This window comes from Carassius auratus, chromosome 18, assembly GCF_003368295.1.
Source record: "Carassius auratus strain Wakin chromosome 18, ASM336829v1, whole genome shotgun sequence".
Taxonomy (NCBI): Eukaryota; Metazoa; Chordata; class Actinopteri; order Cypriniformes; family Cyprinidae; genus Carassius; species Carassius auratus.
Window position 1 is genome coordinate 11,350,902 of NC_039260.1, and position 12,378 is coordinate 11,363,279.

At 38.8% G+C, this 12,378-nt stretch overlaps 1 protein-coding gene across 17 annotated transcripts in view; it reads right to left on the reverse strand.

Moving 5' to 3' along the window:
* Window positions 1–12,378, reverse strand: part of ryr1b (ryanodine receptor 1b (skeletal)) — a 98,094-nt gene that overhangs the window by 32,846 nt on the left and 52,870 nt on the right. For 14 of the 17 annotated variants that reach the window (XM_026287622.1, XM_026287631.1, XM_026287616.1 and 11 more), the window contains exons 53-75: window positions 11,720–11,798; window positions 11,540–11,629; window positions 11,302–11,442; window positions 11,141–11,218; window positions 10,972–11,047; window positions 10,727–10,850; window positions 9,790–9,905; window positions 9,641–9,708; window positions 9,378–9,499; window positions 8,960–9,009; window positions 8,464–8,524; window positions 8,226–8,352; window positions 8,029–8,137; window positions 7,802–7,883; window positions 7,582–7,712; window positions 7,170–7,490; window positions 6,840–7,080; window positions 4,409–4,496; window positions 4,051–4,143; window positions 3,717–3,731; window positions 913–1,083; window positions 314–373; window positions 83–217 (exon numbers count right to left, since the gene is read on the reverse strand). In XM_026287622.1, coding sequence (XP_026143407.1) covers window positions 83–217; window positions 314–373; window positions 913–1,083; window positions 3,717–3,731; window positions 4,051–4,143; window positions 4,409–4,496; window positions 6,840–7,080; window positions 7,170–7,490; window positions 7,582–7,712; window positions 7,802–7,883; window positions 8,029–8,137; window positions 8,226–8,352; window positions 8,464–8,524; window positions 8,960–9,009; window positions 9,378–9,499; window positions 9,641–9,708; window positions 9,790–9,905; window positions 10,727–10,850; window positions 10,972–11,047; window positions 11,141–11,218; window positions 11,302–11,442; window positions 11,540–11,629; window positions 11,720–11,798 — 2,578 coding nt within the window. The remainder of the gene's footprint in view (window positions 1–82; window positions 218–313; window positions 374–912; window positions 1,084–3,716; window positions 3,732–4,050; window positions 4,144–4,408; window positions 4,497–6,839; window positions 7,081–7,169; window positions 7,491–7,581; window positions 7,713–7,801; window positions 7,884–8,028; window positions 8,138–8,225; window positions 8,353–8,463; window positions 8,525–8,959; window positions 9,010–9,377; window positions 9,500–9,640; window positions 9,709–9,789; window positions 9,906–10,726; window positions 10,851–10,971; window positions 11,048–11,140; window positions 11,219–11,301; window positions 11,443–11,539; window positions 11,630–11,719; window positions 11,799–12,378) is intronic. The other 3 variants (XM_026287630.1, XM_026287621.1, XM_026287615.1) reach the window with 1 other exon arrangement.

Below are 12,378 nucleotides of genomic sequence, written 5' to 3' on the forward strand. Positions count from 1 at the left end.
GAAGACATAGAAGAAGAAAAAATGGCTTAAGATTGAGGAAAATAAGCGTGTAAATTCATGTCTACGTGGAAACAGGCCTCACCAACTCAATGTGATAGAGAACAGCCGAAACTTCCTGAACTCTCTTCACAACCTTCTCCGGGGCATCGGCGTCTTCAGCTTTACCTGAGGTCTCCTTATACAGAGCCATCTGCCAGCGCATAGATGGGTCCTCAACCTACAGACAGACAAAAAGAGATGTGTACTCACAGACACTTATACTATACTTAAGATTTTGTATTTTATTTTTTCACTTGGCTGTGTCTGTACTTACCTTTCCCTGTAAATGCAGGTTATTCTGCAGAAACTCCCTCACTTCTTCGTCTGTGTCTTTCTGTAACATTTAAATCACCAAAGAGTCAGCAAAACTGATACTACTCAATGCACAATTTTTTTAAATAATTTTTTTAAATATATATATATATATATATATATTAAAAAAAATCTTAAATATATATTTATCAAAGATGCACTAAATTGATAAAAAATGATAAAGACATTTATAATGATACAAAAAATTACATTTCAAATCAATGCTGTACTTTTAAATCAAGTGAACTTCAAAGAAATGTTTTCGACACTGATAATAAGTTTTTCTTGATCACCAAATCAGCACATTAAATGATTTCTGAAGGGTCTTGTGACACTGAAGTCTGGAGCAATGGAAATTCAACTTTACGATCACAAGAATAAATTACTATTTCCGATATATTAAAATTGAAAACATTTGTTCAATTGTAATAATATTACACAATATCACAGTTTTACTGTAAAAAAATTTACTGACCCCAAACATCTGAACAGTAGCATAACAGTTTTCTTGTGTTGTTTGGATCCTAATCAAACTATACGGCCAAAAAAGTGGCTAAATACCAGAGAGTAGCGGATCTTGGCCATGTTTATGAGCTCTTGGTCTGCAGGGGAGCACATGTTGAGGCCGATGGGGAGAAGTTTCTTCAGTGCCGCTACAATCAGCGAGGTCTGAACGGAATAACGGTCCCCGCGACGCTTCTTCTTGGTCCGCTCGACATCTGAGCCTCCACCCTATAAAAACTCTGCAGAGTTAGACTGACACAAGGGTGCTCTTACCTAGAAAGGCAGGTCTGTGCCACAAACAGGCTGTTTTGTGGAAAGAATATGGATTTGCTTTAGGAAAGACTGATTTGATTGAAAAAAACAGTCTTTAGAGGGGTGCTTTCTAAGTGAATGATGTGAATACAGAAACAATTCTCTGTAAACATCTCCCTTCTGTAAGTGTCTTGCTTTCTGTATAGTTGATGATTAGCTACAGCTTTCACATTGTTAAATAATGTTAATGGTGGCTACTTTCTAAGTTTTATAGATTAACAAGGAACTGGGGAAATTGACCAGCACTGAGGGAAAATAACACCATGCTTCAAGGACGTGTTTTATCAGTTAGTCTATTAGGAAATGTTAGAGCTAAACATACAGCAGTCTTAATGTTAGTGGTGTAAGGTTGCCAACGCTTGAGCACTGCACACTTGAAAACAACAGTATGCTTTGGGGCCGCTCCATCCCTCACACACACTCTCTGAGTCTGTGCCTGTAAGACGTCATTAATGACTGTTGCCTTCTACAACAAGAGCTCCCTCTGGCCTTTCAGCATGAGATGAGATCCAAGACAAGAGCTAAAGGAAGATGAGAAGAGACTAGACAAGACGAGACATGAGAGGAGATTAGACAAGATAAGAGGAGAAGAGAGATGAGACTTATTATTTAGTTAATAAAAACTGTGATATTTAATTTAATTTAATAATTTTTAAAGAGCTCCAGGTTTACTGTGCCTGTTAGGGCTGCAAAATAGAGTTCGGCAGCGATACGTCTAGACCTGGAAGACTAATTTGTTCCTGGTTTCCTCTGTTTTTCTATCTATGTGTTTTATAATGGGGTTTTTCAATTTATGAGTGAAATAAGGTCTGTGGTAAACATAACTGGTGATAATTTGATGTTTTGACCTACAACGTGAATTACACACACCCATACTGTAAACCTGAATTTTGAAGCAGAAGTAAAAATATGTTTACCACAGACCTTATTTTACTCATGAATTAAAAAAGCCGCATTTTAAAGAATTCAAGAAACCTGTGGCAAATTAGTCTTACACGTTTTGACACCAGAGCTGAAGCACTCCCTTTCTTCCCTTATAGAACTATATAACTATAAATAATACCTGCTAACATCATCTTTATAATTATTATATAACAAAATATAAAGAAGAAGTATAATTGTAATACAATCATTTCACTGTAAAGATAAAAAATATAATAATTTTATTTTACATTACTGTTAAATTACAATTCTAATATTTGTGTCTTATTTTCTCCATGTTCAGATGTCAAACCACTGAGCTTTCATTTTGGAAAAACCACAGGGTTAAAGCTTCTCCTTTGCTAGAAAAAGGTTTATAAATGCTTCTCATATGTGTTGCCTTTTTAAATGCATGTTATAAAAGATGTAAACTCAGCACATGCATAGATGAAGATACTAAAAACACTGGCACTTGAGCTGCTCGCGTGTAAATGAACACAGTGCTAAGATTTACTCTGAGAAACGTAGTGCATATTGTTAATTTTAGTAAATCATAGTCATTGAGATTTGATAAACAGCCACCATGTTCAATGTTATTGTTTAGCCCTAGGGTAAAAGCTGATGAGACAAGCCAAGAGAGGGAAGACAAGGACAAGAGACGTGAGAAAAGAAGAGATGAGAAGAGACTAAACTAGACGATTAGGGAGATGAGACAAAAAGAGATGAAATGAATGTATTCTGATGTATGCGGCAGAGAGGGGCACCCATGGAGAGGAGATAACAGATGGTGATACAGTAACGGCCGTCTCACAGCACAGAGGAGGAGGTGGTATCCTGCAAACTGAATAGCATCATTGTGCTAGCTAACACCTAACAGAGACAAACTTTTTAGGGAAGTGAGCAAGTGAGTTGGGTTTGGGTAACATGTCAATTAATAACTTGTCAACAGAATGGACACAAAAGTCACATTATTCAAATTAAAGAAGCGAAGAGTACCATTTAATTGGATACAGTGAATTAAACAAAGGGAGGGAAATATTAGATGAGAGATGTAATGAGAACTGTTCCCTTTATAGGAAAAGTCATGTTCCCTCCCTACATTACCAATGTGCTCATTCATTTCCCTGAAATTGGTGAAGATTAAGTGATGGGTAATGGTTTGACAATGCATTTTTGATAATGAGTTTTTTGCTCCTAGTGAGGGAGCATCAACACCAGAGCTTGTGGGGAAAAAATGTAACATCAAACATTAACATCAAACTGAACAACAGCACTAGAATAAAAGAAAAGGAACCAGACAAGTCTGCAAGAACTTGTAGCAGTCAAAATCCATCAGAGGCACATCAATCAAAATCACTGTCAGGACGATGGAACTCAGATCCAGCGAGAGTTAAAGATCCAGCTGAAAAGGGGTGCCATGATCCTGAGACTAAAGTCTGTGGCTGAGGGCTTTTATCAAACAAGGTACCAAAAAACCTCACACACACTGGCAGTGAATGAGGGTATGGATTTCAGGCTGTTGTGTATGTGTGTGTGTTTGCCAGTGTGTGGGTGTTTGATGAAAAGCCCTGCTTGTGCGCCATGCGATCAGCACAGCTCTTTTTTATCGTGCAGAAACACGGTCTGACCTCTCCGTCTCCGCCCTACACACCCCGAATCCACAGCGAGACAGGACACAGAGAGAGACAGCACTGTTAAAACTTAAACCCTCACAAGACAGGAAAAACATCAATGATCTATAAACCCACTGTGAGAGAAGAAACAGTGTCTGTCCTGAACAGGACATGAGGTCAGCAGTCGTCTGAAGAAATGGAGTTTTAACAAATCGAACTATTTTCATTTCATTAAAAGATTTACAGAAATCATTTATTAAATAAAATTTTGACATGATGGAGAAGATACACAACTTTTACATTTAACATTAAAACTCAGATGTGAGCAGCAGTAAGTGATCAAACTCACCTTGCTCATCTTGCTTTTGCTGTCGGCAGTGAGGAACGACATGTTGTTGATCTCATTCATCACCACAAAATTCTGCTCCTCGCGTTTGAAGTTCTGTAAAGAATAATAAAATAGTTATTAGAAAAGTGGAGAGAAATGGGAGGAGAGACAAGAAGAGACAAAAGGACACAAGAGAAGTGAAAGTACAATAAACAACAGAAGACAAAATGAAAAGAAATCAGAAGACATGAGAAGAAACAAGATAAAGACAAGAAGTTAAAGACTTGTTGGAGGAGACAAGGAGACAAAGAGTGAGAACAAACTAGACATGAGACAAGACAATGAGACTTTAATTATAGAAAGGAAAAAACAGACTTACGTGAGATTTGGACCAGAAGATAAAGACTTCTCCCACCATCCTGAAGAGGTCCTCAGCATCAGGGTCAGGACAGGTCAACCACCTCGCCCTTAAACGACAGAACGACAGTCTTAAGGGTCATTCAAATAAAGGACGATAACTATAACAATAACCATAATGTTTTTTATAATAGTCCTAATTCTTAAGAATGGGAAAAGGGACGTTCACACCACAGCTACAGAGCAACAATATTGTTTTAATCACTAAGAATTTTTTTCCCCCAATAAACCGCTTCTCAACATTATTAACTTGACGTTATCTTTAGGTCACGTCCCAAAACCATTTAAGCTGGTGGTTATTAAGCATCTTATTAAGAAAACACAACTAGTTCCTAGTGAACTGGAAAATTATAGGCCCATTTTAAATCTTCCATTTATGTCTAAAATTTTAGAAAAAGTTGTGTCTGCTCAGTTGAGCTCCTTCCTGCCAAAAATTTATCTGTATGAAGAATTTCAGTCAGGTTTCAGGCCCCACCATAGCACAGAAACTGCACTTGTTACAATTCTTGCGTCATATCAAGATCTCATCGCATCTCATTGCTTGTTTTACTTGATCTTAGTGCTGCATTCAACACCATAGATCATGACATACTCATAGATCGATTACAAAGCTATACAGGTATTCAAGGGCAGGCTCTAAGATGGTTTAGATCCTACCTGTCCGATCGCTACCATTTGGTTTATTTAAATGGGGAGTCATCTCATTTATCACCAGTAAAATATGGAGTGCCTCAAGGATCTGTCCTAGGTCCTCTTCTATTTTCAATATACATGTTGCCCCTTAGTAATATTATTAGAAAATACGGGATTAGTTCCCACTGTTATGCTGATGATACTCAACTATATATATATCAACGAGACCAGATGAAACTTGTTAATTATCTAAGCTAACAGAGTGTGTTAAAAATATAAAGATTGGATGACCAATAATTTTCTCCTATTAAATTCGGCTGAGACAGAGATATTACTTATTGGACCAAAAAACAGTATACAGAATCTAGTAGACTACAGTTTGCAACTAGACGGATGTACTGTTACTTCCTCTACAGTCAAAAATCTGGGTGTTACATTAGACAGCAACTTGTCTTTTGAAAACCATATTTCCCATGTTACAAAAACAGCATTCTTCCATCTTAGAAACATTGCAACTTCTTGGTGGTTGTCCAGCATCTTCAATAAACAAGCTACAGGTAGTCCAAAATGCAGTGGCTAGAGTCCTTACCAGGTCAAGAAAATATAATCATATTACCACAATTTTACAGTCTCTGTACTGGCTTACTATTAAGTTCCGTATCAGTTACAAATTATTATTATTTACCTAGAAGGCCCTTAATGGTTTAACTCCTGCGTACCTAACTAGCCTTCTACCACGTTACAACCCATCACACTCCCTAAGGTTACAAAACACTGGACTTTTGGTAGTTCCTAGGATAGCAAAGTCCACTAAAGGAGGTAGAGCTTTTTCGCATTTGGCTCCCAAACTCTGGAATAGCCTTCCTGATAATTTTCATGGTTCAGACACATGAAAATTAGCACAACTTAATGGGAAACAAGCAGCAACACAGTGAAATTAGCAAAACACAACGGAAACAAGCCGAAACATAAAATTAGCACAACAGAATGGGAAACAAGACCCAACAAAACAAAATTAGAAAAACACAACGGAAACAAGCCAGAACACAACAAAATTAGAAAAACACAATGTAAACAAGCCGGAACACAACAAAATTTGCAAAACACAATGGAAACAAGCCACAACACAATTAGAAAAACACAATGTAAACAAGCCGCAGCACAACAAAATCAGCACAACTTAACGGAAACAAGCCACAACACAATGAAATTAGCAAAACACAATGGAAACAAGTCGCAACACAACAAAATTAGCACAACTTAATGGAAACAATCCACAACAAAACTAAATTAGCACAACGGAAACAAGCCACAACACAATGAAATTAGCTTAATACAACGGAAACAAGCTGCAACACAACAAAATTAACACAACACAGTGGAAACAAGCCACAGCACAATGGATTGGACACAGTTTGCAACATAACTGTAGCATGCACTTACAATAAACAGAAAGTTATTGTTTATTGATTTGGATGCTAATACAGTTACAGTTCTTGATGTGCCTTTACTCCGCAAAGACTTAAAAGTGTCTTAATATACATTTGTTGGTGATTTTGTAACCAAAATAAAGCCTAAAATGGTACCTGGACTCCATTGGTGTGGACACTAATATAGTTATTGTTATTGATATGAATGGGCCTTTACTATTGCAAAGGCTTTGAAAGTATTTGAAGTTACTTTGGCTGGTAATCTTGTAACAAAAAATAATACTTGAAATATTACTTGGACCATAAAATCTTCCTGCGGATGAGAGATACCTGTTGTTGTCCACGTATCGGATGAGTAGCGGGTAAAGAGCATACAGATCTCTGCAGAGCACAGCAAACTCATCACGAATGGTTCCCTGTTCACTGTCCATCTCTGTCTTCCCCTCCATACGCAGCTGATCCTCCTCGGCCACAACCTTTCCACAACGCTTCTTCAGCTTCTCCATGGTGGGGATGAAGTGGGACTTGAGCATCTCAGGCTTCGCCCTGCTCACAATGGGCTGAGCAAACACTGTGGAGGAATATCAGGAGGAACTCCAGAAGTAAATTCTTGATATTGACTGCCATTATTTGAAGATTCCATGTTTTGTTTCCACTCACCTGCCAATCTCTTCATCCAGGAAGCTTCATCAATGCCCAGATTATTGACGACAATTTTCATGATGCTACCCAGGAGCTGATTGAGCTGTTCCGAGGTGACATCCGTGCACAGACGGCCTTCCTGCTCTGGGAAGTTCTCTGGTCCTCTCTCCCACCAGCGGGGCAGATAGTTGCACAGCATGGGCAGGGTGATCTCAATCACGTGGGGCATCTCTGTGTAACGGGCCCCAGACTCTGCCAGATCCCCGATCTCTTTCATCAACATGTCCAGCTCGGGGATGTCCAGACACAGTTCCTGCACTTGACTGGGTAGACCCAAGACTAAACCATGGACGATAAGGCAGTTAAGGATGCGCTAGTTGATCATAACACCTACTGTTTAGATGTTATACATTCAGAGTGAGCTACTGACTTGTTCTCTCTCGTGGGGTTTTGGTAGTGTACACCGAGTATGCATTGAACTCGTTGAGTTGAGGCTCCAGAAATGCAACAGGCATGGCAGCAGCCAGATGAGCCAGACATTCTCCTAGAGCTGGTCTTTGGCTGTGATATCACAACAAAAACATTCATTAACATAACACAATCTGTAAATATAGATATATATTTCACGTATATGCAAAGCTGTTGCTTACTTCTCAGCATGAGGGGTCTTTACAGTGCCCAGGGAATAGATACTGCACATGATACGGTAACAGGATATCTGCAAGTCATCCACTGAGTGATAAAGGGAGAGATAAACAATAAACAATATGGGGGACAGTGATTATATAATTAAAACAACCCTTTAGGCTAACTGAAACTAATAATAATGTAATAAGCTATTACACTTGCATATAATTGCTCTCTGAAAATAACTCACACATGACATCATCTCCAAACTGGTGCTGGGCGATGTGGTCGAACAGAGAGGTGAGCACTGGCAGAAGAGCAGTGGTGGTGTAGCTAATGTTCTGAGACACACCTTTCACCTGTTAGAGACAGAGAGAGGCACAATTTAACAACTCTGACAGAGAACAAAGGGACATCTCGGAGAACAGTGCTATATTTACATCTGACCTGATTTTTGGTAGACACTTTCCCCAGTTTAAGGTTCTCGACCATCTTCTCAATGTCATCGGCAGCACTCTCAAAGAAAGAGCGCAGACCAGCCTTTACAATCTCCGGCCCAGATTTCATTACAGTTCTGGAAGAGCAAACAAATAAAAAGACAAAATAAAAGAATAGTAAGCATGAAATTTAATTAAGAATGTAAAGATCAGTAAAACACAGGGAATCATTTGGTCAACAAACATACCTAGCATCCAGTGAGCGAGAAAGGATGTGGAGACAGTTGACCACTGCTGAGGCATCAGTGCCTGCACACACAAACATTCAGAGCATGTCACAGACCTTTTATTTTCACCCACAACATGTGGACTGAGGATACTATGCTACAATATGTGACACGGATATAGCATGAAGTGGTAGAATTAAGCCAGAGCAGATATTCCTCAGAAGTACAGTACTCCTATGATGATGATTCTTACTATAGGAATACCGAGCCAACACTGCAAATGATGCACCAACGTAAGCAAAGCACAGCAAATCATTAGACAACCACCCAGAGAAAGAAAGAAAGAAAGAAAGAAAGAAAGAAAGAAAGAAAGAAAGAAAGAAAGAAAGAGAATTCAGAGCAAATAAGTTGAACTATTAGGAATGAATGTACTGATGATGTAAAACATGAAAGAAAAAGGGGATGATGCGGTGAGAAAAATGAAATGTGCAATCAGGTCATCATGCAGGATTCTTACCAAAGAGGGAAACCCTGTGTCTCACCAGACCGGCCAACTTACAGAAGATACTGAGATAGAAAATACATAGAAAAAGAAGAACAAAAAGAGGGATGGATGGTTGGGAGAGAGGAAATGGCATGAAAGGGAATAAAAGGGTGAGGTTAAGATTATGGAAAAGTAAGAGCAAAATCAGGTGCTCCGTAAAAGATAAATGTAAAAAAATAAAAAGGATGAGGGAACCCGTGGGAAAATACTCCGGGAAGGGGCAGAGAGAAAACCACAGTGTGAGGAGCAGAGAGGATGTGACAGGTCGCAACATCAAAACTAACATCATTTAAAAATCTTCTGAAACATTCACGTAATCAAATGAAATCTTCTAGGTACATCAAATCTGACTTGGTTACCACAGAAAATGGAGCTCTGCAGCATTAGTTACCTAGCAATCATCTCCTTCTCTTTGTTAGAGGCATGGCCACCACTGCCCAGGACTTTAGCAGGTGTGGACAGGAAATACAGGCAGTGATTCTTGAAGTACTGGTTTACCAGTGGAAGTAGAATCTACATGAAGAGAATATAAAGAGGAAGACAAAGTTTTAGAAGATGTGATCCGTAGGATGGAAAGTCTGTATCTCTTCCAATGAATTCCCTCTGAATGGTTTGATTTAGCATGCACTCATATTCCGGTCAAAGGTGTCTCACCTTGGCAAAGAATTTAATCTCTTGTTCGTGAGGGGATTTCTCGACTCTTCCACTGCTCACAACAGCCTCTGGAGTTACATTAAATACACAAGTTACATTAAAAAAAGATAACTTTCAAACTTATATCTACAGGATCTATGAATGTATACCAAGATGAGCAATAAACTCCTGGGCAATCTCCATCCACTTCAACAGCTTCTGCAGGAACCCATAAGCGAACCGCTTCTCAATGGAGGAAATCTCTTGTTCCATGTCCTTCAAACCTCTGGACAAGAAAAAATGTTTTTTATTTATTTTATTTTGACATAAATGTATTCTGAAATCTGTGTAAATCCCTGGTATGTACAGTACCTTTACTCAATTAGCTATTCCTTCCATTGTGAAAAATTGTGTTTAGACCAGTTTGTACTGGAAATTATGAATTATTTGTGTTTTATGTGATTTCAAAACATGCAAGAACCTAAAACAGGGGTCTGCCATGTATGGCACCTGAGCCAACACTGGCATGGAGAGGGATAATCATTCACACGTGAGCAATAGCAAAAGAGGTGTGTGTGTGTGTGTGTGTGTTATAGTTAAATATAGTCCCTCGAACCTGAAAATAGTATGTGTATGTTTTGCTGTAATCCTTCTTTATACTCACACGGCCTGGTTTATTAAGTTAGGAGCTATAAAAGCTATAAATGTTTATTAAAGTGTTTGTAATTTTACATTTTATTATGTATTTGTTGCTCTTTCAGCATTTTCAAGTCAGTATACAGAGTTCTTTATATGACGGTGATGTGCGAACTACAACATTTACACACACATACCATAAACATTTAAAAATGGTTATGTATTAGATGCATAAATCCTATTTTTAAACAATCATGGCACAAAAGGTTGCTGACCTCTAACCTAAGAAGAAGAACTGGAGCTATGTTGGGAAGTACAGTCTACAAAATTTGTGTGTAAAACAAGTCTTTGTTCACAGGCTCTCCGCATTCTTAATAAAACCTAAGAAACTTCAACAACTGCCAAAATAACAGCAACAAGAAATGGTCATTTTCACTACAACATTCTTGTTGTACGGCATCAGCTGTGTACCTTGTGACCGCGTATCCATTAAGCTGAAGGAATTTGAGCAGGTCTTGGGCTTTCTCTCTGTCTCTTGTCTTCTCCTTGGCCGTCAATGTGTCATATGGTACCAACAAAGGATGGGTGCCACCACCTATTAACACAAATAACACAAGAATCTAGGTGATAGCCCATGGGATAAATTAATGATCAATATATCTGAACATTATTTTGTGCAATCAACATGATACGCTGAATAAAATAAACAATTATACCCTTGGATTGCAGCTCCATCTTTTTCTTGCGGCCCCAAGTGTTATGGTAATTCTCAGCAAGCTGCTCTGCCATGGACTGAACAGAGGGAAACATGAGAAGTGAATCAATCACAACGCTTTCTGAATACCAGTGTTATGGGCTTATACTGAATTAATATAAAAACCATACCTGTAGCTCTCTGGACAAGGCCATGCCTGTCAGTTCCACCGGCTGGGGAGAGTATCCCTGGCTGGGATCATAGGTGGCCTGCAGGAGATGAGTATATTTGTATGGATAATTGGTTCATAAAACATGCAATTTTCATCTTCTTTGTTTCATCTCTCTGTTACCTGAGCAGTCTGGGAGATCTTCCTGCTGGCCTTCACTTCAGTTTTCTCAATTTCTCCATCTCTGGCTTTCTCCAGAGTCCATTCCCATGCCAGCATGGCCTTGATGGACTCTTTAATGGGCCAGCGATAGATCTCTTTATCCTAGAGAGAGAATTCAAAAGAGAAGTTGACCTTGTTTCTGGAAAACCAACTGTAACGGCCAACTGACAAGGAAGATTCAAAGAACATCCATTCAGACCTTCTCTGAGAAAGTCTTGTACGGCCGCAGCATGGGGTGAGTTTTGCTGTTCTCATCTAGAACCTCTCCATATGTCCAGTTGTTTTGGATCTGGAAGATGGAAGCAGAAGGTTGCAAAGCCTATTCCCAGTCCCACAATGCTCTTGGCTTTCACAAATGAGCATGAATGCTCATACTAACCTTCTCAAAGGCCCATTTATCATGCGTGTGCTCGGCATATTTGTTAATGAAGGCATCGAGTCTCTCAGGAATGATGGTGCTGCAAAAAGGAAACATAATTGTTCAGCTGCTGTTGCTGTGGACTCCCTCACAACAATTCTTTCTGTTAATGTCAATGAGTTTAACTGTGATCAGCTAAGGACTTTTTTTTACACCTATTCAATGTGACTATACAACTATATAACATACACCCCTTGTTTCACAGACAACCCTAACCCTACTTCCAGACTAAAATGCAAGTCTGTGCGGTTTCAACTGAAAGAAACGTGCACTGATTGATCTTAAAACATATCAGTACATTTGCCTTTGTGTACATCAGTAAAGGCCCATTTATAAAAAAATTACTTAAATGACCTAAATTAACTAGTATGGCCAAATTCTGGCTTAGAATATGCCCTGTCTGTGAAACCAGGCCATATGGTAGCACTTTATTTTACAGTCCTGTTCCCCATGTACATACTATGTACTTATTATAGTAATTACAATAACTATGAAATAACTAGGTACTAACCCTGAACCTACCCCTAAACCTAACCCTACCCCATGTTGTTACCTTGTATTACCAGAACTTTCTTAGAAAAATACACTGTAAGTACATGTAAGTACACGTACTGTAATAT